The sequence below is a fragment of the Impatiens glandulifera genome, chromosome 2 (assembly GCF_907164915.1).
Source record: "Impatiens glandulifera chromosome 2, dImpGla2.1, whole genome shotgun sequence".
Lineage (NCBI taxonomy): Eukaryota > Viridiplantae > Streptophyta > Magnoliopsida > Ericales > Balsaminaceae > Impatiens > Impatiens glandulifera.
In genome coordinates this window covers 67691629-67715888 of record NC_061863.1, presented here as the reverse complement: position 1 = coordinate 67715888, position 24260 = coordinate 67691629, and the positions used below count along the sequence as shown (strand labels likewise).

Here is a 24260-nt window from a genome sequence, read left to right as displayed (position 1 = left end):
TCTCATTAAATTTTACAATAGAACCACCACTACAAAAATGAAAAGGGTATCAAACAAACAGTAAGTGCTATATATATGAAGAGGGGTTTCGTGACTTGTCAATATTCTAAAATCTTCAATCCTTAATTCGGCTGCATGCTTGTGATTGAGTATTTCTATTTTTTCTCATCATTTTCTTCATCACATAATTATGGAATTAAGGCATTTATTATCAGAATATATATGTCATTTTTTAAATTTATTTTATTTTTTCCTCTCAACCTAATTAAATAACTATCCCGGTTAATTAGAAACAAATTAATTAATTAATAAATATAAGGGACCGTTTAATTAGAAACAAAATAATTAATAAATAGGCTCCGTGGACGTACATGTCATTTTGGTTTAGGTCAACAAGCATTAATGGACTATGCGGGCCGAGCGCCTTCAAGATTGATATCCCTTTTAATTAATTGTGTATTGTAATTAATGTATATTATAATTAATTTATACCGATCCATCTAAGATTAAAGATGCAACTTTAATCTTCTCGCGGAGCTTCAAAATTAGAACGTTCTCTGAACCATCTTTCAAAAGGCAGGTTCTTATAAAAGACTCGGGAGTGAGGTTAAGAACGTGACTCGATAAGGAACAAAGCAAGAGAATAAACGATAATGAAAATTGCAAAGTGGAGTAGTACTAAAATATATACTTATAAGTTATTAGAGGGAAGATTTGAAAACTCGATCAAGAAAATCTCTTGGATAATTAATCTCTTAATTTCGATCACAATAGTTTTTATCTTGATGTTTTGTTTTAGCTTTTATTAGCTATGTTTTGGGTTCAATTTATCTTGAGCTATATATATTTGATGTTCACTAAAAAAAAAAAAAAGTTCTGATTTGCTATACATTTTATCGATTAAATTATGAAAATAGATAAATTTACTTATAGGAATAAGTTTATTGTTGGAAATATTACGATTAGATTTTCAGTTTCAAATTGATTAATAGTAAGGAATATAAAATGTTTGTTAAAGACGTTATTAAATTAAATTTATAATATTTATCCTTATATTTTGAATAAATTATTTTGATAAAAAATCTTCTATGAACACAGCGAACCAATAGTGTTTATAACATTACCTATTCAATGACAACTTTTTAAAATTTCATTTACTTTTGAACGTTATATAATTAGTGACCTTGAGATTATATTTGTTTGATGATTGTGCGATTATTTAATTCATGTCACAAAATAAGTTTAATTGAATGACTTATGAGTACATAGTGATTAATCCAGTAATACATTAATAATATATTTTTGATGATATTTTAGTTTATGACGCAATAACAATTGAAGGAGTGAATGATTGTGGCTGAACATAATGTTGTAGTTTTTTATTACAAAATTACATCTTTACCTAGGGGTGGGCATACATATTGCATATTCCATAGGGCATGACTGTAACTAATTTTAATATTCTAGTTCATTAAAATTAAAACATGTATATGTATTGATTTTAATTATAATCATTTTGAACTAATCAAGTAGTGTCTAATTTTAATGTTCTACTTCATTAAAATTAAAACATGTATCTTTTATTCTGTAGGTATTGATTTTAATTATAATTATTTTGGACTAATCAAGTAGCTAGTGTCTTTTATTATTATAAATTTGTGTTTTTTCACATATATATAATATATATATACCTAATCAATCTTACAAAATGGTTTATTTGAAAAGATAAAATTGATTGATTAAACGGCCGGCGATCTCGTTGTGTATAACCTAGTTAGCTAGCTAGCCAGCTGTGTTAATTAGAAAAGGAGCCACGAGTGTAAGAAGTTCCTGAAGACAACATGTGAATTTTGATCGAGTACAGATCTTAAAAACCAAACAAATATATGTGTTCTTGTATCATCAAAGAGATATATAGTTATTAAAATAAGCATGCATGTATATTATAATGATAGAATAGAATAGAATAGATATATAAAAGAAAAGTAATAATATATATATTATATATGGAGATGATGATGATGATGATGATGAGTAGTAGAAGAAGAGATTGATAATTAATGGTTGGTGGTGTAGATAATAATGAGAAATTGCAAGAGATTGAGTTGACGTTTCAATTGGAAGATGTAATCAGCTGTCTTGAGGATGAGAGTCTGAGGGTTAATTAGCTTCCCATGAGATCTCCCTCCTCCTCCTCCTCCTGGGATAATTAGCCTCTGCAACTTCTTCACCTTCATCCTAATATTTTCATCATCCCCATACCCATCATGCCTGCTACGCTGTACTCTATTCATCATCATCATCTTCCTCCTCCTCCTCCTCATCCCCGCCATCATCTGCTTTCCTTTCTTCTCCATCTTTCTTGATTCTCCTCTCTCTCTCTTTCTCTCTTTCTCTCTTTCTCTGTGTGTGGGAGAGATATACTAGGATGACATGAATATTGAGGAATTAAGGGATGGATGGAGATATATGTTCATATCTATCTATATATATAAATAAATAAATGAATTTCTAATGACGGTAACATCGTTAGGAAGGCCCCCCACAAAGCTTGTTTCATCTTTGGTTATTTAAATGTTTTTTTTCTTATATATATATTTAGTTTTAATAATAAGAAAGAAGAAATACATGATACATATTGAAAAATGAAAATGTGATATCTATTAACATACTAATCTGACATTGCTATATATCATATATATGTAGAAGATTTAAGGAATATAGACAAATTAATTCAAGTAATCCCCGCCCTATGGCCCTATATATAAATTTAACATATCTAAGAGACCTACTATATATATAGAATTTTTTTTATTAATTGAACCCAACTATTCAGTATTATTCACCATGCATCATCCCATCCCATGTGTATATATATATATCTCTTTTATTTATTATCTTTATTTTGTAAACAAATAAATAAATAAATTATTAACATATAAAATAATAATCATGATATTATTATAAATGTTAAAGAGTGATGTCAAGGTGGGGATCAGGGTCATGCCAACCAACCCATAATGACAGCTGGCTGTAAGAAGAACCTGTTTGATCTTTATTTTTATAAAAAAAATTATTTTGATAAAAGAATGAGTTATTGGATAAGTTAATAAAAATAAATTTATTTTGATTTTTAATTTATAAATTATGTAATTTAATAAAATAAAAAAAAAAATCATTTAACAAGCTAGGAGAGAGGGCAAAAGAAAAGATTTTTTTTTTTATAAAAAATAAACAAATTTATTAATGACAGCAGGCAGGCAGTCACAAGCTAAATTGCATGGCCATGCCTATCTGTCCTCCTCGTAATCCTCGAATCACAACAGTCGCATGTCATACACGTGCTCCAATCCTATCCTTATTCTTTTATATATATATAATAAGGCTTTGTTTGATTAACTCGCTCCAATTTATTAATTATTTGTTCCATTCAACTTATTTGTCGATTCTTACATATTTATTAGCATAAATTTTTTCTAAACATATTATTTTCTCTTCCTCTATTTTTATGTTAGGGATGAAATTTGAAATAGAAAATGAGTGACGCATCTGATTTCATGAAAAAGTAATTAAAAAAAAATTTACTCCTTATATTTTAATTTTTTCACATTTTTCAACAAAATAACATCTCATTCTTTTTTTATTCCCTATCCAAATTTCCACCTCAGATCTGCCGTTCTAAGTTTGATGTTCCACCCTACACCACCTTCATAAAATATGTTGATTTTTCATTTTCTCTCCTCGTTAGTTTTGACTTATTCTATAAACTAATTAATTTTTGTGAAGGAGATATAGGGTGGAACACCAAATTTGTAACAGCAGATTTGACCCCAAAATTTCACTATTATATCATTCCTCTTTATATATATTAGTTTTCTTTAAATATTTTATTTTTTATTATTAATTTAATTTATTTTAGAGTAATCATTTTTTTTAAAATAATTGATAAAAAAAATCACTATTATTATTATTAATAATTTTTTTTTAATCAAAGAGAACTGATCAACCATAAACTCATATATTAATGTTTCACTTCCATTTGAAGAGACAGTTGGAATTATTACTATTATTATTGTTAAATTATTAATTTTGATTTTGGAATCTATTCTCATTTTTTATATTTCATAGACATTTTTGTAAAATAAAATAAAATAAAATGTATTTAGAAATTTTAGTTAATGATCAATTAAGTGACATAATTATTGAGAAAGTGTATAAAAACCATGTCTGATTATATAATTAAAAAAACAATCAAAGAAACAAGACCTGCCATTATTGTTTGTCATCAAATAATTACAATCTAAGTAAAAGAAGATATTATAAAAAAAATGTATTGATAAAATTAAATACTCTTATAAGTAAGTAATTAAACTATATAAAATACTTCTAAATTTTTTATATAATAAATTGTAGTTAAATATTATGCAAATGATGTTTGGACTTTGGAGAATGGAGAATATATGATGTCATTTTCCTTGATCAGATGACAATTAAATTTCATTTGATCTGTTTAATTGACGGCTGCCATAAATTAAATAAAACTTAGCTTGTTTGGGTTTGATATTATATATATTTTCTTTTATAAAAGTTATTAGATGAAAAAGTAAGTTATTTGAATTTATTGAATTATTATAATTTTTTTTGGCATATACCTAATGTAATTTAAACGTTTCGATGTAAACACATTAAAAACTTTGTAGTTAGTTATTGTGGTTCATACATATAAATATTTGGTGACCGTATTTATTTATGGTATTAACAAAATAAAAATAAAAAAAATTCTTTTAGCAATAGGCAGCTATTGTCAGCAACACAATAGGCTGATGACCTTACCAAATATTAGAAAGGTTAAGAGCACACCACCACAAATGATCATTGTCTTCGTTTATTCATTATTTTTATTCATAATTTTTCTGTTTATTTTATAAGTTAATTTTTTTTTTAAACCCATTCCAACTCGAATTCTTAAATTTGTGACGGATTTACCCGAAAAGCTAAAACAAACTAGCCCTTACACAAAGACCGTTAATATGTTCCATGTTACCATAATTATTTGTATTTCTTAAACAATGAATATTTGTTTCATGATTGATTTCAATGGTGTGTGGATAAGTCAAGAACATGCATAATATAAATATGTAATGTAAAAAGAGCAATATTGAGAAGTATGGGCAAACACTTGATGATTGTTGGGAACTTCATAGAGAATTAAGTATTCTCAACTTAATGAATTTTTTAATTAACAATACTATATGGATAATGTGTGGCATGTGAACTTTTTACATAAAAAATAGATCACTAGATCGTTGTTGAACCTAACAATAAAAATGTTCATAAATAAAGTCGATATCGAGGTGAGTCAGCCAACAAAGATAAATATGCTAACAATAAATTAAAGTGTGCATGTGAACTTTAATATGCTTATTGTATCTCAACCTAGTAAATAATATATATCAAACACTATTAACTCGAATAATAATTAAATTAATATTTTGATCGATTACGCGGCAACTAGGTGGGTCACACCTATCTAGACGTTGGACTAGAAAACGGGCCCAAGAGCATTACGGGAAATAAACACAAGACAACTCAAAACGCGTGTTTGAACGTTTGCCACATAATATTATTTAATAGGTTCTGGATAATGACGAGGTTTTTATGAGAATAATCAAACTTGATAAACTCCTTGGTTATAATTACTTGAGGAAGACCAAATCGCATGCATGTCGGCAAGATGCAACAAGATGGACCCATTGACAAATGAAAGACTCACAATAAGATGAGTTAGTTCCAAAGTCATGATGTGTAGAGGTTCAAATTCAATGAGAAAGTGACTTGTCATTGTCTTCTCTTAGTCTATTAAGAATAATACATAAAGAGCCAGCAAGAACAACACAATTAAATTAAATAACTAAACAAATTGGTGTAACTTCTAGCTAGCAAATGCAAAAGAAATGAGTTGATAGAATGTGTTTTCCATTTATGGGGGAGGAATTAATTAATTAGTTGCTGCATGAACAAGGGCCATGATATATATGATCCTAAATTAAGTGGATGCTCGATGATGATGATGATGATGATCATTGCAATAAATAAAATAAATAAATATATATGTGTGCCCATAACTGTGCATGTGGTTTGCCAACTCACCTTGATCTCGACCACTCAATATATAGAGGTCGGCACACACCCCATACCATCATGTATATATATTGGCTAGTTTGGCTTGTCTTTATACTTAATTTCATTCCATCTTTTGCTCATGTCTAAATCACACCATTAATTCACATGTTTATGTATAATGATTTATGAGCTGGAAACAATTTCATTTTATATTTCATTACTTATGTTTTTCACTTAATTGGCCACATTTTTTAAAATAAAAAAATAAAGATATTAGTGATATATAACAACTTATTATATTGTCAAAGCTTTTCCTAGGTAAAAAACACAAAACTAAAAAGGCAAACCATCACAAATATAAATGTTTTCAAAATAAACTAGTTCAATCACAATCCAAATTTGAGGTTTGAAATTGAATGAAAAATTGTAAGGGGATTTAACTTTTATGAACTATTTTGAGGATCAAACTTATCATCAATTTCACAGATTGAGATAATATGATATTAAAAAGTATATGAGTTGGAAGATCTCTTTGTATATTTTTATTTTGTTTTGCAAAAATGTAATGTCATTGAAATAGAAAATTGTTGTTCAGTTTGTAGTGGATGTTTATTTAACCAACAGTACACAAAAAGCGATTCTAAATACTATCCTAAACATAAATATTACAAAATGAAGGGAATATAAAAAGCCTAATTTTTATGGCGAATTTGGCACATTAGTTTTTTATTTTTATACAGATATTTGAATATAAGTAATTATTTCTTCAATATTACAATTTTAAAAAGTAGATATTGTCTAATGGGCTGTTTATTTTAAATATATAATAAAAGGATTTAATGGGCTGATCTGGAAAGCAAAGAAAGCCCAGTCTGATGGTAATTTGCTTGATTTCGACGCAAAATCTTGAAATCGGGCTGGTCTACTACATTTTTAGGTCCACGATTGATTCAAGACAGAAGAGTCCCCTAAACCTCCGACGAATGTTGTTGTTATGTTCTAAACTTTGCTGGCGATTGACAGCTTCCTTCCGCCGTCGCCCTCATTTTAGTCTCTCTTCTTCTTCTTCTTCTTGGCGCCTCATTTCCTCTTCCCCACCGCCATCTTCTCCCATGGGTAAGAAGTCCAATGATCACTCCTCTGCTCCTCTCGACCATCCCAAAGACGATGCTTATCTTCAAACCATCATACCCAAACGCATAACTTTCTTCGACTCCATCAAAGCTCAACAGCTCGCTCATCTTCAGTCCATCTCTGGCGACCCTATCAAGTATATATTTTCCATTTTCTCCTACTTGCATTCTACACTGCAGTTCGCTTACCTTACGTTTTGGAGAATTTAACAAGTCAACAGAATTAAAATGTTTACTTGAATTCGTCCGTTTGATCTACTTGTTGATAGGATAACATTACCCAACGGAACTGTGAAGGAAGGAAAGAAATGGCTGACTACTCCCTTAGACATTGCTAAGGAGATATCCAAGAGCTTGGCGTCGAATGCCTTGATTTCAAAGGTTAATGAAGTTCTTTGGGATATGACTAGGCCGCTCGAGGAGGATTGCGAGCTCAAGTTGTTCACTTTTGATAGCGATGAAGGTCGCGATACCTTTTGGCATTCTAGTGCTCATATTCTCGGGCAGGTTCGAAATTTCTCGCCTTTTATACTGTTCCGTGCGATATGTCTATAGCTGGATGATAAAAAATGGTGTCCTCTTATTCTCTTTGGCAGGCTTTGGAGGTCAAATATGGGTGCCAGTTGTGCATTGGACCTTGCACAACAAGAGGCGAGGTACACTTCCACATCATTCAGATTGTCTTTTAATATTTAGTGAAGTTACCTATGCAATTGGCAACTCAGGAAGACTGAGTTTTAGTTCAGCCTATGATATGGAAATGATGTCAAAGTATTGCTAGTTTTTAGTAGGGGAAATCTGGGACAATGCAAACCATTAGGATGGTTTATGCTATACTTAGAGTTCACTACACACATCATTCAGGTTGTCTTTGAATATTTAGTGAAGTTACCTATTTATGCAATTGGCAACTTGGGAAGACCGAATTTTAGTTCAACATATGATATGGAAATGATGTACAAGTATGTCTAGTTTTCTTAGTAGGGGAAATCTGGGACAATGCAAATCATTTGGATGGTTTATGCTACACTTTGAGTAACCTTTGTATCATGTTATAGTAGTGACTGATTTGATGTGGTCTAAATCTTCTTTTTTTTTTTTTTTTTTTTTATTTCTCTCACCAATTAGGTAATTCTTCCACATTATTGAACTTTGTAGTTTTTTTATTAAATGACAGGGTTTCTTTTATGACGCTTACTATGGTGATCTGGGCCTCAGTGAGGAACATTTTAAAGGGATTGAAGCACGAGCAGCGACTGCAGCTTCGGTACTCTTATACGTTGCACAACTGCTTTATGAATCTCAAATACCTGTTTTCGTTTATTCTTTTTCTCCTCCCGGAAGTTTCTGTAATATTAAAGTTTTTATTGGTTCTGTTTTTGGCAAATACATCTTTTTCTTTCCTCAATTTTAACAAGAAATGGGTCGAGATAATGTTATAGATGTGCTTATATAATAGCAGTTTTACTATATTTTTTAGACTGCATGTCAGACTTTTCGGTAAAAGTGCATACTTGGATTGATGTTATGTTTCTTCTGACATGAGATTGAGTATTTGGTGTCACAAATGAATATTTGCATGAGCTCACCATGCTTGATAATTGCCTTATCTTCCAGGAAAAGCAGCCTTTTGAGCGCATTGAGGTTTCAAGGCAGCAGGCTCTTGAGTTATTTTCTGAAAATAAATTTAAGGTAAATGTTATTAGTCACGTGTCAACTTTTTTTGTTGTACTCAACATGTTTATATTCTGTATGTTAATTGACTTAAATCTCTTTTACCACTGTATTCAGGTTGAAATAATCAATGACTTGCCAGAAGACAAAACTATTACAGTTTATAGGTGTGGACCTTTGGTTGATTTATGTCGTGGACCGCATATACCAAATACATCTTTTGTGAAGGCTATGGCTTGTCTAAAGGTGAGTCATTGAAGTGGTTGAATGAGTTTTGCTAAGAGTGTTTGAATTCCATTGAGTGTCTATTTATTGTCATCAGGCTTCATCAGCATATTGGAGGGGAAACAAAGACCGTGAAAGTTTGCAAAGAGTGTATGGCATTTCATATCCTGATTCGAAACGCCTGAAGGTAATCATTTAGTGACCATATGCAATCTGAATAACAAATACCAAAGTAGTGTATATGAGCATTACGCTGATGTTGAAAATTTATAATCATTCTCATGTGGGAGTTTTGGTGTCATTTCCTACCAATCCATAGATTTTGAGAATATTTATTAAAAATGTTTAGTTTGATATTGCATTTTCATGGAAGTTGTCAAGGATCATATGTGATTCCATGTTCTATGGATCCAATATGTTACATCAGAAGGCTTTCAACATAGATGTTTTCATGCTAGATGCTTTGAGTCAATGCATTTAACAGTAATAGCCGTTTGTTTCAGGAATATTTATTAAGGTTGGAAGAGGCAAAAAAGTATGACCACAGAGAGCTAGGAAAGAATCAGGAGTTATTCTTCTTCCACCCTCTCAGGTGCAGTTTATTTCCAGTTACTTGTTATTGATTTACTGTTGTAATGATTTTCCCCTAAGCTTTACCTTTTTGTGTTTTTTCAGCCCAGGAAGTTGCTTCTTTCTTCCTCACGGTACTCGGATCTACGACAAGTTGGTAGATTTTATCAGAAAGGAATATTGGAAAAGAGGTTACGAAGAGGTGAAAAGCTTGTAGATATTGGTGATGTTTGTTTACCTCATTTTATTGGAATAAGATTGATTAGTTCTAGTGAAAGGCTCACAACTTATATACTTAGCTGGACAATCATACATATCTAAAGAGAAATGATTGAGGGAGAGAATTTGGGTGAGGGAATGGGAGAAATAATGACGTGGCGCAATCTGATTGGTTGAAAAAATAAAATAATATCGCTCTTTTCTCTTACTTTTTTTATTTTTTCTAACCAATGAGGTGATGTCACATAATTCCCTCCCTTATCACTCCTCAACATCTTTTATGAGGAGTGATAGGGGAGAGAAATTGAGGGAGGGAATGACGTGGCATCACTTCATTGGCTGGAAAAAGTGAGGAGAGAAAATAGATAAATTCTATTATTTTTCAGCCAATCAGATTGCGCTACGTCATTCCATCTCCCGTTCCCTTTTCCAAATTCTCTCAACCTATCATTTCTCATCTTTTATAGTCTATAGTTACATTTAATAATGTATGATATTTTTGTAAGGCAAACCAATAAGGTACTATTTTATAAGGCAAACCAATAATATACAAAAAAAACTAGTATAAGATTATAAATAATAAATTCTATCACACATTTACTTGTATATTACATATTTTTTTAAAGATAATTATCTTTTTGATCAAATGTAATACAAAAGATAAGCTATAAAAAAAGATTTTTCTATCACCAGTTGTACAGTCCTATAAATTATCCAAACTTTTAATCTCAATTAAATGCTAGATAAATGGGTTCTACTGATTAAATCACCATTAGTTTCATTTGCATCCTTCAACCCATTTTGTTTACAGTCTATGTTTTGATGGTGACAGGTTGTGACTCCAAATATCTATAATATGCAACTTTGGGAAACATCTGGTCATGCAGCAAATTACAGAGAAAACATGTTTTTACTTGAGGTGAGATATCTTTGCTCTATTTGTCATTATATTAGCTAATGACTACTGAGTTTTTTTGTTCTTGTCGCATGTGTTTTGCTCAACCTATTTCCACAGTATCTAGTATCTACGTGTTTGTTACTATTAATATCCTATTAATTTTTTTGGTCTCATCACATTTTTACCTAATGATGGCCTAATCACTCTTGAGATGACAACACTTTTATCAAGTCTTGACACATTTGTCCCATATTGATGATGTTTTTGTCTAGTCACAATTGGTTCCTTCTTGATTGATATTATGCCCTTCATTATGTTGGTTCAATTGGTGTGATCAGAGTCCATCTATGTTGTATTTTTATATCTTTTTCCTCTGCTTCTATGTTTCTGATGCTCTAATATTTTTCCTTAGATTGAGAAGCAAGAATACGGTCTTAAGCCCATGAACTGTCCAGGCCATTGCTTAATATTTGATCATAGAGTTCGTTCATATAGAGGTGAGTTGATTAAACTTTCACTCTTAAGCTTTTTTATTGTTCTCTGATTTTTATTATTTCCCCATCCCTCAACCCCATATAGGTTTTATTTGACTAGGTTCCCATTGAATTTGTGCTAGAATCGGTCTATTTGTAACACTTCTGCCTATGTAGGTGGAAACTAGAAATGGATTAGGGTGAGAACCGTCAATAAATTTCTTAATTTGTGTTGGTTTAAGTTTAGTTTCCTGATATAATTCCCTCTGGATCCACATCCGGTTGAGAAATCTGATATTAACGGGGTTGAGAAATTGAACCAGTGTTCTTTTAAAGGTGTATAATCTTATCATTATCAATCTAATTAACAACTTTTAAATACATATTTAGTTGAATATCACTAATTAAATACATGTCTTTCTTGATTTCCCAATGACATTGGTAGCATGTAAAGCAAGGGACTCGATTTATAAACATTTAATCATCTAACTGGAATGGAAACCTTTTGATCCTGATGTTTGCATATGTTATCTTTGCTTAGGCACTAAATTTCACGTCTTTCTACTCATTCATGTCAATAGGCAGTAAATTCATTCCTTTGATTAAAATTATTTGTAAGAGCAAGTGTTATTACTAATTCATTTACTGAAAGATGAATACCACCATTCAACACGGTCGTTCTATCTAGAAGTAGTAGAAGTTCCTCATTTATTGATCTATGAATTGTCTCTTCCTTCATACTCTCTGTCATTATAAGGTTTGCATGAGTTGGATTCTTTTTATTTATAATCAACTTTTCAAAGCTTGCACTTAAGCTGTAGTGTAAGATAAAAGAATCCTCATGAGAGGTAAATCTAGTATACTGTTTGGAAATCTTGAACTAATCCTGGCATACCAGAAAGAAAAACACTGCCTAACTATGTATTCACTTAACTTTTACTTCCCTACTGCTAATTTATGATGTTAACATCCCTGCCTTTCTCTCGTTGGGCCAGAACTCCCTATTCGCATTGCTGATTTTGGAGTATTGCATCGAAATGAGGCCAGTGGCGCACTTAGTGGGTTAACCCGTGTTAGAAGATTTCAGCAGGTCAGTTGAGTGTTGTACATTAAAGAAACTGTAACTGATATTTTGTGCTTTTCGGGATTTTTCAAGGATAGCTATCATGATTCATGTTCTCATTTCTGTAATATCATCAATTTTTTCAAGCATATGTGGCTGCCCTGTGAAGTATGATATGATTGTTGTATGAGAACCATTGCTACACTCTATTTTTGTTTGATTAATATCTGTTATTGGATGTGTATACTCCCTTTTTAACACTAAGTATCAACTTCAATGCAGGATGATGCTCATATCTTCTGCAGGGAATCCCAGGTAAGGGAAGCTCTGTATTATAACTTTCTAGACCACCATCCTTTCTTAAGGCCAATGCTAACTGTATTTTTTTCAACTTCCAGATAAAAGAGGAAGTCAAGAATGTATTGGAGTTTATCAGTCACATTTATAAAATATTTGGGTTTACTTTTGATCTTAAACTATCCACGGTATGTCACAAAGTCTTATATTAATATCTATCTTCCAATGAATAATCACTGTTAACAATGATAATTTGTTTTTAAATGGATAATTTAGAGGCCAGAAAAATCTATGGGAGATAAGGAAACATGGGACAAGGCTGAAGCTGCTCTTCAAGAAGCATTGAACGAGTCTGGCAAACCATGGGAGGTAGTTTCGGTGCTCAGTTATCTAGTTTCCTTTGATGGATTTAATTCACATAAAAGAAAAAAATGCAGCAACCATTATATGATTGCATGCTTTGATGGAATGTATTCTTTCACAATGTTCTACGGTTTTGTTTCTTTATATTCATGATCTATTTACTATAATGCTGTGTAGATAAATGAAGGCGACGGTGCATTTTATGGACCAAAAATTGATATCAGTGTTTCTGACGCTTTGAATAGAAAATTTCAGTGTGCAACATTGCAGGTTATGATTGCCTTTTAGTTTTATTTTCATTTTGTTTATTTTGCATATAACAACAAATTGATATTCTTAAAAGTGTTTTGTTACTACAGCTGGACTTCCAACTTCCTATAAAATTCAACTTATCATATTCAGCAGAAGATGAAGCTAAAAAAGAGCGACCTGTTATGATACACCGTGCTATCCTAGGTTCTGTCGAACGAATGACTGCCATACTTTTGGAGCATTACAAAGGAAAGTGGCCATTTTGGCTTAGCCCACGTCAAACAATTGTTTGTCCCGTTTCAGAGAAATCCGAAGCATATGCCTTGCAGGTTTTATTTTCCTCTATATACTTTTTGCTTACTTTTTTCTGCATAAAAAAGCTTCCTTGAAGCTCATGAATCAATCTCTCGTCCCTTTATTTTAAATATAGGTGAAGGACCAGATTCACGAAGCTGGTTTCTATGTGGACCTGGATACTAGTGACAGGACCATCCAGAAAAAGGTCACTCACTCACTATCTAGGGTCCCAACCCCCCCTTTGGCATTATATTGTCTTTTTGATTGATTAGTTTTGTTCTTTGCTCTTGTTGGTTGGTCCATTCACTGATTTTGAACCAGTCTCTATTCATTCACTCACTATTGGTTTTTGCTTTTGATAATAATAGGTTCGAGAAGCTCAGCTAGCCCAGTTTAATTACATATTGGTTGTGGGTGAGAAGGAAGTTGAATCTAAACAGGTAAAATTTTATGCATAACCAGCCTCTCAATTCTCAAACCGTTTTTTTTTTCCCCATTTTCTAACGCATGTCAAATGGTGTTGGGTGGCAGGTATGCTTGAGAGAGAGAGACTCGGCAAAACTCTCAAATTTGAGCGTAGATGACTTGCTGAAATTCTTCGCCGAACAAGTTGCAGCCTACAAATAGAGAATCCATTTTATTTATGTTGATATCATTTGACACTAAAGTTTCGCCATAAACAATACACTTAGAGTCTTTCAATATGTTGTTGTCTCAAAATATTATTACAAGTCTTTTGTTTGGATTTATGGATGAAAAGTTTGGTTAATCTATAGCTAAATCATCACCATACCATCATTTTAAATTTCATTGGATTTTACTTTTTGAATTAAGATGTTAATGAATGACTTAGCCTGGATTCTACATAATATGGTTTGAGTTGTTCATTGAATTATTTATTTTCATTCTCTATATATAACTCTTAAAGTTATCTGGGAAATGATTTGCAGGGATGGTCATGTGGAAAGTGAAGAACAAGAAGAAATAGACAAGGTAGAAAAATATAAAACTAACATTAGAAATGACAATTGAACAATCTTAATATAAGCAAGCTAGTAACATAATAATAATAATAATATTCCACACTTAAAATCCACCATTGGTTCTAGTGACATTAACATCATGATGATGATGATGGGTATTCGTAGTAGTAGTAGTACCATTATTATTATTAATATAATGAGGATGATGAAAATGATACCCAAAATTGTCATCATGCCTAAGATGATCATAAGATGACAAACAGCTACTATTATTCTCAACTCCCATAATTTCTTCCCTTTGATGTCCACTCTGCATATTGTACTGATCTTGTTCATCATCATCATCATCTTCATCATCATGATCTTCTTCTTCCTCTCTTTTCTCCTCCTTGGCCACCACCACCAAATGCTGCTGCTGCTGCTGCTGCGACGAGTACATAGTTGGGTGATCAGGTGGCGGTTGAACTTCATGACAATAACCCGGTCCAACCACTGTGGCCGCATGAGGAGGGACAACTGATGGGAGTTTGGATAAGAGAGCTTCAAGGCTGCTCATGGATGGAGTTATTCTCATCATTGCCATTGCTTGATTATTATTATGATGAATATTATTATTATTGTTGTTGTTGAAATGAAAGAACTCCGCTGCTTGATTTGCAGCTAGATGATTGCCTTGAAAGTGGTGGTGCCAGTTGGCAGCTTCCAGAGGTGATGACATGGCACAATCTGGTCTGTACGGAAATATTGGATGAGACGAGGAAGATGAGGATGACGATGATGAAGAGGAAGAAGAAGATGGATGGGGTAATAATACTCCTGGGATGCTTCCGATGTAGCTGAACTTCTTTCTTAGTGAAACAACGTAGCTCAGATCCTCAATAACCTTAAAAACAACAACAACAACAATATTCAATATTAGTTTATTTATAATTAATTATGTCTCTGCATTAATATTAAATATGAGAGAGAATATTTTCAAGACCTTGTGAAGTCCACCCAACTGAAGAACACCTTCTCTGACTGCAATCAATGCTATAGTCTACCAAAATACAATAATATTATTTTATATAAAAAATTTGTTGTAATTAAGAATGATATTATATATATTAAATCAATTAATTAATTACCTTTATACCAGACTGGAATTGAGCCTCCCAGGCCCTTGGCTGCTGAAATTTCAATAATCTAGGTTTAGTATACATGATTATATATATATGTATATAGTAAAAGAACACGAATGTAATTAATTAGAGAATATATAATGGTAAATTTGTGTTAATTTAGATGGATGGATGGATGGATCTTTCTTACTGAGTCAGCAGAGTTTTGCCAAGCAGACAAGAAGTTGATTTCTTGGTCATTTGGTTCTTTGTAAATCCATTTATGACTGTGATCCGCTGCCACTTTTCCAATTAAACTGTCCAAATAATTAATTAATTAATTAATTAAAACTCTAGATTGAAAAAAAAAGAAAAAAAAAAGAGAGATTAAATAATTAGGATCCAGTACGTACCCTTCACCATAATTGTAGATTTCATGGGACATTTTGAAGAAAACCTCAGGCAGTAGGGCAGCCTGATAAGCTTGATGATGATGATGATAATGATCTCCATAAATGGAAGAATTAGAATCTCCGGCCGCCGGAATATTATTCTCTCCGGTTGAGGCGCTCGCAGCAAAGTTGCAAAACCCATCTTCCCATACCAATATCCTGCAGTGTGCCGTGCACATAATCATCATCCATTCCTTTTTCTTCTTTCTTTTTTGTAATTAATTAATGCATGGTTTCTTTTTGAAGTTAAAAGAGAAAGAAAGAAAGAAAGAAGATATTGGTGTACCAGTTCCTCCTGTTCCCTCTTGACCTATCATATGCTCCTCCTGTTCCTTGAAGATCCCATCTGTACTTGCACAAAAATGAAATAAAATAAAAAAGTGTTAAAAAATGAAATATATGAAGAAAAAATTACTTTGGAGGTGGGTAGTTTCTGGGCAAGATTCTCCAGAAAACAGCATAAACCCATTGGGAGTTATCATGGATGCATAAGCTTCTCAGTGTGTGCTGAAGAAGATGAGTTACAGCTAAAGGGCTCAGCTGATCTTCCATTGATTGAATCCTTTTTTCTTTCTTTCTTTTTTTTAATTTCTCTCTCTGAAACCCTAGTTAATATAATGAAGAAGAAGAAGAATTAAGGAATCCTCCTCAAGGACATCATCGATCCTCCCTTTATATACAGCTCCGTGATGTTTAAGTTAGGCTTAGATTTGGGCAAAGGGGGATTTCATGAGGGTCCCCTATATTATTTTATTTTATTACTTTTTCTTTTTCCTTTTCTATTTTAAATATATATATATATATATTTCCATCCAAAATCAAACCAAACCAAACAGTACCCTCTCTTTCTTTCTCAACTCTCAACTTCCACCCGTTTAAACAAACCCTTTTCTCTTAACTAATTAATTAATTGGTCTTTTATTTATTAATTAATTAATCATGTCAACGTACTACCAAATCCACCTTAAAATCCCCTATTAATTAATTCACACAATCCTATCCAACAAATTAATATTTTAGTAATTAAGAAATATATTTTTTTAAATTAATTCACACAATCCTATCCAACAAATTAATATTTTAGTAATTAAGAAATATATTTTTTTAAATAATATTGTAATTATATATATATATATATATATATTTTAAATAGTTAATGTATATTAAAGATGATAAAAATCGTTTAAGCATAACAATAAAATATGATATAAAAAAAAATATAAACACATTATCCGACATATTATCGAGTTCATCCTTAAAAAGAATTAATAACTCCCCTACTTACTCCACCGAATTAATAACATTATGAATGATACACATAATACGACAACGATATCTCTCCAATTAGATAGTCAAACATAAAATAACCAGGATAGTAACTCAAATGTATTCTTGCTATATTAGCCACCTCGATCCAAATTTCACAACAACTATCCAAAGACTCGGGTATCATTTAATGAATCTTAATCATACTTCATAAAATACTTCATATACTAATCACCTTTAACAATACAAAAGTAAGTGAATCACTGATTCCACATCCTTATGATACATACGACATCGATTTACCATAATGCAATATTTTCCATAATGTCACAAGAATCCCTCAAGACGCCCTTATAGAATCAAGAGGCTCTAAATCAAACAACGTCAATTACATAGATCCTTTACAATCCACTAATCCACCTTCTCTTGGTCATAAAGATATTCTCATTGACATCATTATCTAGCTCATAATCCATTAATTCCTCATCGGACACGTCGTGAATGAAAACTATCAACTCATTATTTTAATTTCAAGATAAAAGATTCTAATAGGAGTGACTTGGATTATGTCTTCCACAAGTGACCAAATTCTACCTAATTAGTTAGTTCTTGTTTGGACAATAAATCCGAATTAGGATGGTTGATTCTCTCATCTTTTGATACACCTCCACCTGCTTGCAATCCCCTTTTTCGACATTTGTGGTGGCATTGCAACCCGAGAGTTGTGAAGTCGGATACTCAATCGCAGCCTCAAGAAAACCTGTTTGCTCATTTAACTCTTCCTTTGTCTGCATGACATCCTTCTTACCCATATCAAATCTCTCTAAATTTTTTTATCTTAACAACTAACCTTTCAACATCCAAAATGCTAGCCATACAGATCCGATCAATATAAAATGGAGTTCAACACAAGTGGATGACTCCAACACAAGTGGATTCAATGTGTTTGTTCCTTATGAAGAAGACGTGACAATATTACATTCAAGTCATAACATCACCTTATACATAAATGTTCCGTTATCAACACAGATGGATTCAAGTAACAAATATATGAATTAGAGTGATGCACCCTCATTCTAACTCAATTGGTCTCTTCTAATAATTGAGTATTCTCATCGAGCTCAATAAATTCTCCAAGATCATTACCGACTCGACTAAAAAGATCACGATTCTATATATTTGTTGGCATTTTAAATAATCGAATCCATGTACCCTCCCTATATACGTGAGGTCTTATGATTTGTTCGAACGCAATAACCTATGGATTCTCAATAATCGACCAACCATTAACAAGTCATGAGATTCTATCATCGACTAACAGTCTAATAAACTTATCGATTGACATGGTAAATATTGTTTTAAATTCGTTCCAAAGAGCATCATATCTTTCTCGAGAATTGAAGTTATATCAAAAGACGCTCTAATTAGGTCCGGGCCCGAGACACCCTCGATTCTAAGCAGACGTTTGAAGAGTCCGACGTAATAGTTTTAATTTAATCAAGTCTACCACAATCGATTCAAATTTTTCTCGAGTTATGTGCCAATCGGAGACCTCTCCCTCCTTTAGTTGTGAAAACAGAATTTCGTCTTAACCAAAATAAACAACTTCTATTTTAAAAATTATATAATTTACTTTCTCATTAATTATATATTACTCGATTTATTAACAAAAATATGAAAATACTTTTAAAAAAAAAAATTATCATTATATATTAATATATTTTTTTCAAAACTAACCCAAAATATATATTTTCAAAATTAATTTTAAGATTTATTTAAATAAACATTGAACTAGTTTGATATGAATTTTAGAGATTTTAAAATTTTATTTAATTTTTAGATTTTCTTTCTATCACATGATTCACATTACTATCATTTTATCATCAAAATATTTATTTCATTAACTAAAATATTTATTTTTTCAACGTGCACGAGATTTCACCCCTCTCATATATATACTTTCCACCAAATCCTTCTTCATCGAAAAACTATAAATATTGTCAGCTAAAGAAGCTAAAGGATCTATTGCAGGGTTATATGCAAGTAGGAAAGCGTGTCTAGAGGTCGAGAAATGGTTATTCCGACTAAATTTTATCAATGATTGAAAAGATTATTGTTTAGAATGTTTATAGGTTAAATGATGGTATGAAAAGTGGTATCACTAATTAAGTCACTAATGAGAACCCTTAGTTGTGGCATATACTATTTTAGTGAGACTAAAATTTAGAAAATAGATTAGTGAATCGTTAGGGATCTATGTAATTGACAGTTGTGTGGTTGAAAGACTCTTGGTTTTATAAGAGCGTCAGATGGAATTCTTGTTGCATGGAATGAAGACATGTATGAGAAAATGGATGTTAATTTGGGTAGATACGTGGTTAACGTTCAATTAAGAAATTGGGAGGATAATTTTCTATGGGTAATTTATGCAGTCTATGGACCGATTATTTCACAATTTAAAATCGAGTTCTTTAATGAGATAAAGAACGTTGCTAGTCTCTAGGACTCACCAATTATTTTTGTGGGCAACATGAACAAAGTTAGATTCCCGTCTGAAAGTAAATGAGCCAATAGACAAAGTAGCCTAATGTGCGAGCTCTCAAAGACAATTAAAGAACTTGAACTTATCGATATGCCTTTGGAAGTTGATCAATTCACATTTATGAGAGGTAATGGAAATGATGACCACGCTCATTCTTGTATTGACATATTTCTATTTAGTGAATCAATTTTCGAGTGTTTTCTAATGTATTTAAAAAGGTCCTTCTATAGAGTTGTTTAGATCACCAACCGATCTTGATGGAACACCGACTGATGGAGAGAACATGTCGACCATTTAGATTTGAAAATAAATGGTTGATCAAAGAAGACTTTATATCGCGTGTGCAATAATGGTGGGTAAATCAAATATCGATTAATTTTCCATCGAGTAACCTTTTTGTGAACTTAAGGAATCTACGTAAACTTTTTGAAAGTTGGTTCATGGGAGATCGTGCTTTATTTTGTACTAAAACCAATAATTTATGTATTGAAATTAATGTCATTAACGAGGATAAGGAGATTCGTGAACTCCCCGCTGAAGAGATTAGTTCTCGGATTCACATTGTTAACAAGTTACTCAATGTGTAAGGAGGAAGAAATTGGGGTACGTCAGCAAAGTATAGCTACATGGTTAAGATTCGGAGATAGAAACGCCAAGTTTTTTCATTGGATCTCTAATACATAAGAAAGAAATAATGTGATTAATTTGATCTCGATCGAGGGGGAAGTTCATGACAATGAACTTGAAATCTCTACGAGTATTGTCAAATTCTATAAGAGTTTGTTTAAGAAGACATTTAAGGTCAGACCTAAATTGAATTATATAACTTTTGATATAATTAGTACAACACACGAAAAAGATATATTGGAGGCTCATTTTACGTTAGAGGAAATTGAGAAGGTCATTAAGTGGTTTGGAAGTGATAAAGAATCGGGATGCAATGAGTTCACTTTGATTTTTTTAAGAAGGCGTGACATTTCCTTAAGACTGGAATTATGTAAGAAATTGATCATTTTATCGATCTTTCATTTTATAAGAGTTTGAACTATAATTTGATATGTCTCATTTGTTAAGCTCTAGAAACTATTGATGTGAAGAACTTTAGGCTTATTAGTCTCGTCTCGTCTTTATATAAGATTGTCACAAAATGTTTGGCCAACAAATTGTGACATTAAAAACGGTCATATCTAGTAATGAGATGGCGTTCATTAAAGGTCATCAAAATCTATGATGTTGTATTAATAATCAATGAGTGCATTGACTTAGTTAATTCAAAAGGTGAAAATGTCATTTTGTCAAGTTAGACATCGAAAAAGCTTATGACCATGTTAATTGAGAGTTTTTGTTTGATGTAATGGACGAAATGGGAATGAGTGCGAAATTAACTAATTGGATTAGATTTTGTCTATCAACGATTTAGTATTTTGTCATTGTTAATGGGAGTTCTCAAGGATTTTGAGAGTTCTAAAGGGATCAGACGGGTGATTCACTCTCTCAATTTTTGTTCGTTATTGTTATGAAAGCTCTCTATAAAATATAATAACTTTCGCAGAAAACTCGGGACTCGCCTGTGGAGTGAGTTGTGGGTAAAAAAAATATTATTTTGCCATATCACATTTGTTTTTCGTTGATGACACGCTCTGAATGGTTCATGTTACCTATAAAAATTATAAACAAATTCTGAATATTTTATTATTATTCGGTATATGTTTCGGTCTTTTGGTTAATCTTAAAAAAACAGATAAAGTCAGAAGGATGATGTTGGAAAATGTGTTGAGATTCAGAATTTGTGATCTTCCGTCAACATATTTTGGTATGTTATTGAGTGCTAAATTACGATCTAATGTCTATTAGGACCTGATTATCATTTACATTGAATTTAACTATCTAAATAAAAAAGTAAAATATATAATCTCTAAAGGGGTTGACTAATTCTCATTAAGAGTGCATTTTTATCTATGCTCACATATACGATGTCTTTATTCATTTTTTCTTAAGATTGTTGATTAAATATGTATATTTTTATGGAGATCTTAAAAATTATAGATTGAAAATTAAAAATTTAAATAAAAAATATATTTCAATATTTTATTTAATAAATTTATTAATAAAATAATAGATTATAAGAAAATAACTAAATAATTAATTAAATAACATTTATCGAAAATGGCCTCAGCTGAACGGCTCAGTGGGTATTTCTCACTGCCCTAATTACAAAAAGCGGCTGTTCCGTAATCATCAATAATAATAATAGTTAATGACTTTTCATTTTTCCAAGAAAAGATCAGTCTTGATTCTCACCCCGACCGGCCACCTTTAGTACTTACTGTTACTGATCACACGTATGTACTTATACTCTCTGTCTCCCTATTCATATTTTCATTAATTATTAAGGGAAAGAAGTGTAATAATTATAAATTAATTAATTATAAATTGATTCGAATTTGGATTAATGTTATAATTTGATTTATTTGAAAATAATAGTTGGTAGGGATTTTGAATTTGGATTAATGTTATAATTTGATTTATTTGAAAATAATAGTTGGTAAGGATTTTGAAGGGATATAGATAATTCTTTTTTAAAAAGATTTAAAAAAGATTAATATATAATAATAAATAATAATTTAAAATAAATAGTATTTTAATAAAAGTATTTTAACATTTTATTTAATAAATTGAGTGATTTAATAAATGAAAAAAGAATATAAAAATAATTTTTAAATTTAAGTTATTTAAATATATGAACCTAAAAGAAATGATGAACAGGAATGGAGTAGTATTGCAACTGATAGATAATTATGATTTTTGATTGAAAAAAACTTAACCCAACAATTATAGATCTTTTCTATTATCGTGTTATTTGAAAATTTTACTTAAAAAATCTAACAATTAAATAATCAACATCAAACAAAATATTAAATTATTTCTTATTTATATAATTTATTATTAAATAATATTTACAACAAATAAAAGTATTTAGACCATGTATACTTAAAAAACCAATTTTGTTTTTCAAATTATATCAAACTGAATTTAAAATAAACAGTTTATCCCAAAAAAATCCACATCAAACTAGCCATAAAGAAAGACAAATGGGTATTTTTAGTTTCAAGTTATTATCAAAACCAATTAATTAATTGAGACTACCACCAACTTCTAGATAGCACTACTGTCCGTATCTTCATCATTATTTTTTTTTTCATACTTTTACACTTTTGAACTTGTTTGATTTTATTTTAAATTTTACGGATCTTTTATCTTTTATTACATCACTTTTATTCACAAAGTTTTGTAAATATCCCTCTTTTAACATAATAATAATAAAAAAATGTGGATATCATCAACCTCTTTGAGGTCATGAATTCGAGTCTGTCAGACAGTAATTTTAACTCGTTTGGTTAATTAGTTAAGTGTGTTTGGGGGCTATGTGTTTAACCCATAATGGTTAGTCGCGCGAAATATATTGTTCTAAAAATGATTATAGATAAAATTTAAATAAAATTAAAAAAAAATCAGTTATCAAACAAGTTCTTTCGTGTATAAAATTATTTATAAGCAATGTATTTGTTTTTTTATTCTTAATCGTTAATTAACAATGCAACGGACTTTCAACACTATAGGTGTGAACTCGATAGAGATGAAATGTGAAAAAACAAAAAAAAAAGTTTATTTAGTGCAAAGTTTCTCAAACAACACAATAATCAAGTCCATCATTGAGTCAATCAAACATTATGTTTACACCATTGTCACGAGAGTTGCACTATAAATAAATTTGATAGATTGTCTATAATCTTAAAACAAAATAACCAGCCATCAAAACAACTAAGTAATGATAACTCATTATTTGTTAGTCTCCCACCTTTACCGAACACAATCCAAACATTCAACAATAATGATATAGATTATTCAATAAATTTTGGTGGATCTACATGAAAGATTATAAATATCAATCATACCATGACAATGCAAATTAAAATGGATAAATAATTGTCTGCTCGTCAACATAATACATACAACAATAGTTTCCTAGAAGATTTTAAAAAAAAATTGGTACAAATTTTTTGTCTAGTTCGACAACTAATATCTTCTGCTTCGCAAATGTTGAGTTCATTAGTAGAACATTATATTATACTTATCATTTAATTCATTGACGGATTTAAAAATTCAATTTGGGGGTGGACTTAAAAAGTTTGGAGTGAATTTAAAAAATAATATAAAAATTATGAATAAAAAGAGTGGATAAACGTAAATTTTTCCCTATTTTTTATAAATTAAAAAAAACAATGAATTAAATTAAAAAAAATTATGGGTTATGTCACCATTTTCGGAT

At 30.9% G+C, this 24260-nt stretch overlaps 2 protein-coding genes across 3 annotated transcripts; one reads left to right on the top strand and one right to left on the bottom strand.

The window, feature by feature from the left end:
- The first annotated feature begins 7072 nt into the window (after positions 1–7072).
- On the top strand, positions 7073–14479 carry LOC124926318 (threonine--tRNA ligase, mitochondrial 1-like). The gene is made up of 20 exons (XM_047466518.1): positions 7073–7393; positions 7526–7763; positions 7853–7912; positions 8434–8523; positions 8874–8948; positions 9048–9176; positions 9253–9342; positions 9659–9747; positions 9831–9927; positions 10777–10863; positions 11255–11339; positions 12311–12405; positions 12661–12693; positions 12777–12863; positions 12952–13044; positions 13216–13308; positions 13398–13619; positions 13721–13792; positions 13956–14027; positions 14119–14479. The coding sequence occupies exons 1-20, from the start codon at positions 7107–7109 to the stop codon at positions 14212–14214; spliced, it is 2190 nt and encodes a 729-aa protein (XP_047322474.1). The 5' UTR covers positions 7073–7106; the 3' UTR covers positions 14215–14479.
- A 103-nt stretch (positions 14480–14582) lies between these two features.
- Positions 14583–16708, bottom strand: LOC124927025. Of its 2 annotated transcripts, none has more exons than XM_047467361.1 (7): positions 16538–16708; positions 16409–16468; positions 16084–16281; positions 15882–15987; positions 15698–15739; positions 15553–15609; positions 14583–15453 (listed from the first exon to the last, which is right to left on the bottom strand). In XM_047467361.1, the coding sequence occupies exons 1-7, from the start codon at positions 16672–16674 to the stop codon at positions 14674–14676; spliced, it is 1380 nt and encodes a 459-aa protein (XP_047323317.1). In that variant the 5' UTR covers positions 16675–16708; the 3' UTR covers positions 14583–14673. The 2 variants fall into 2 exon arrangements, with proteins under 2 accessions (XP_047323317.1, XP_047323318.1); XM_047467362.1 differs by having other exon boundaries at positions 15698–15736.
- Between the last annotated feature and the right edge of the window lie 7552 nt (positions 16709–24260).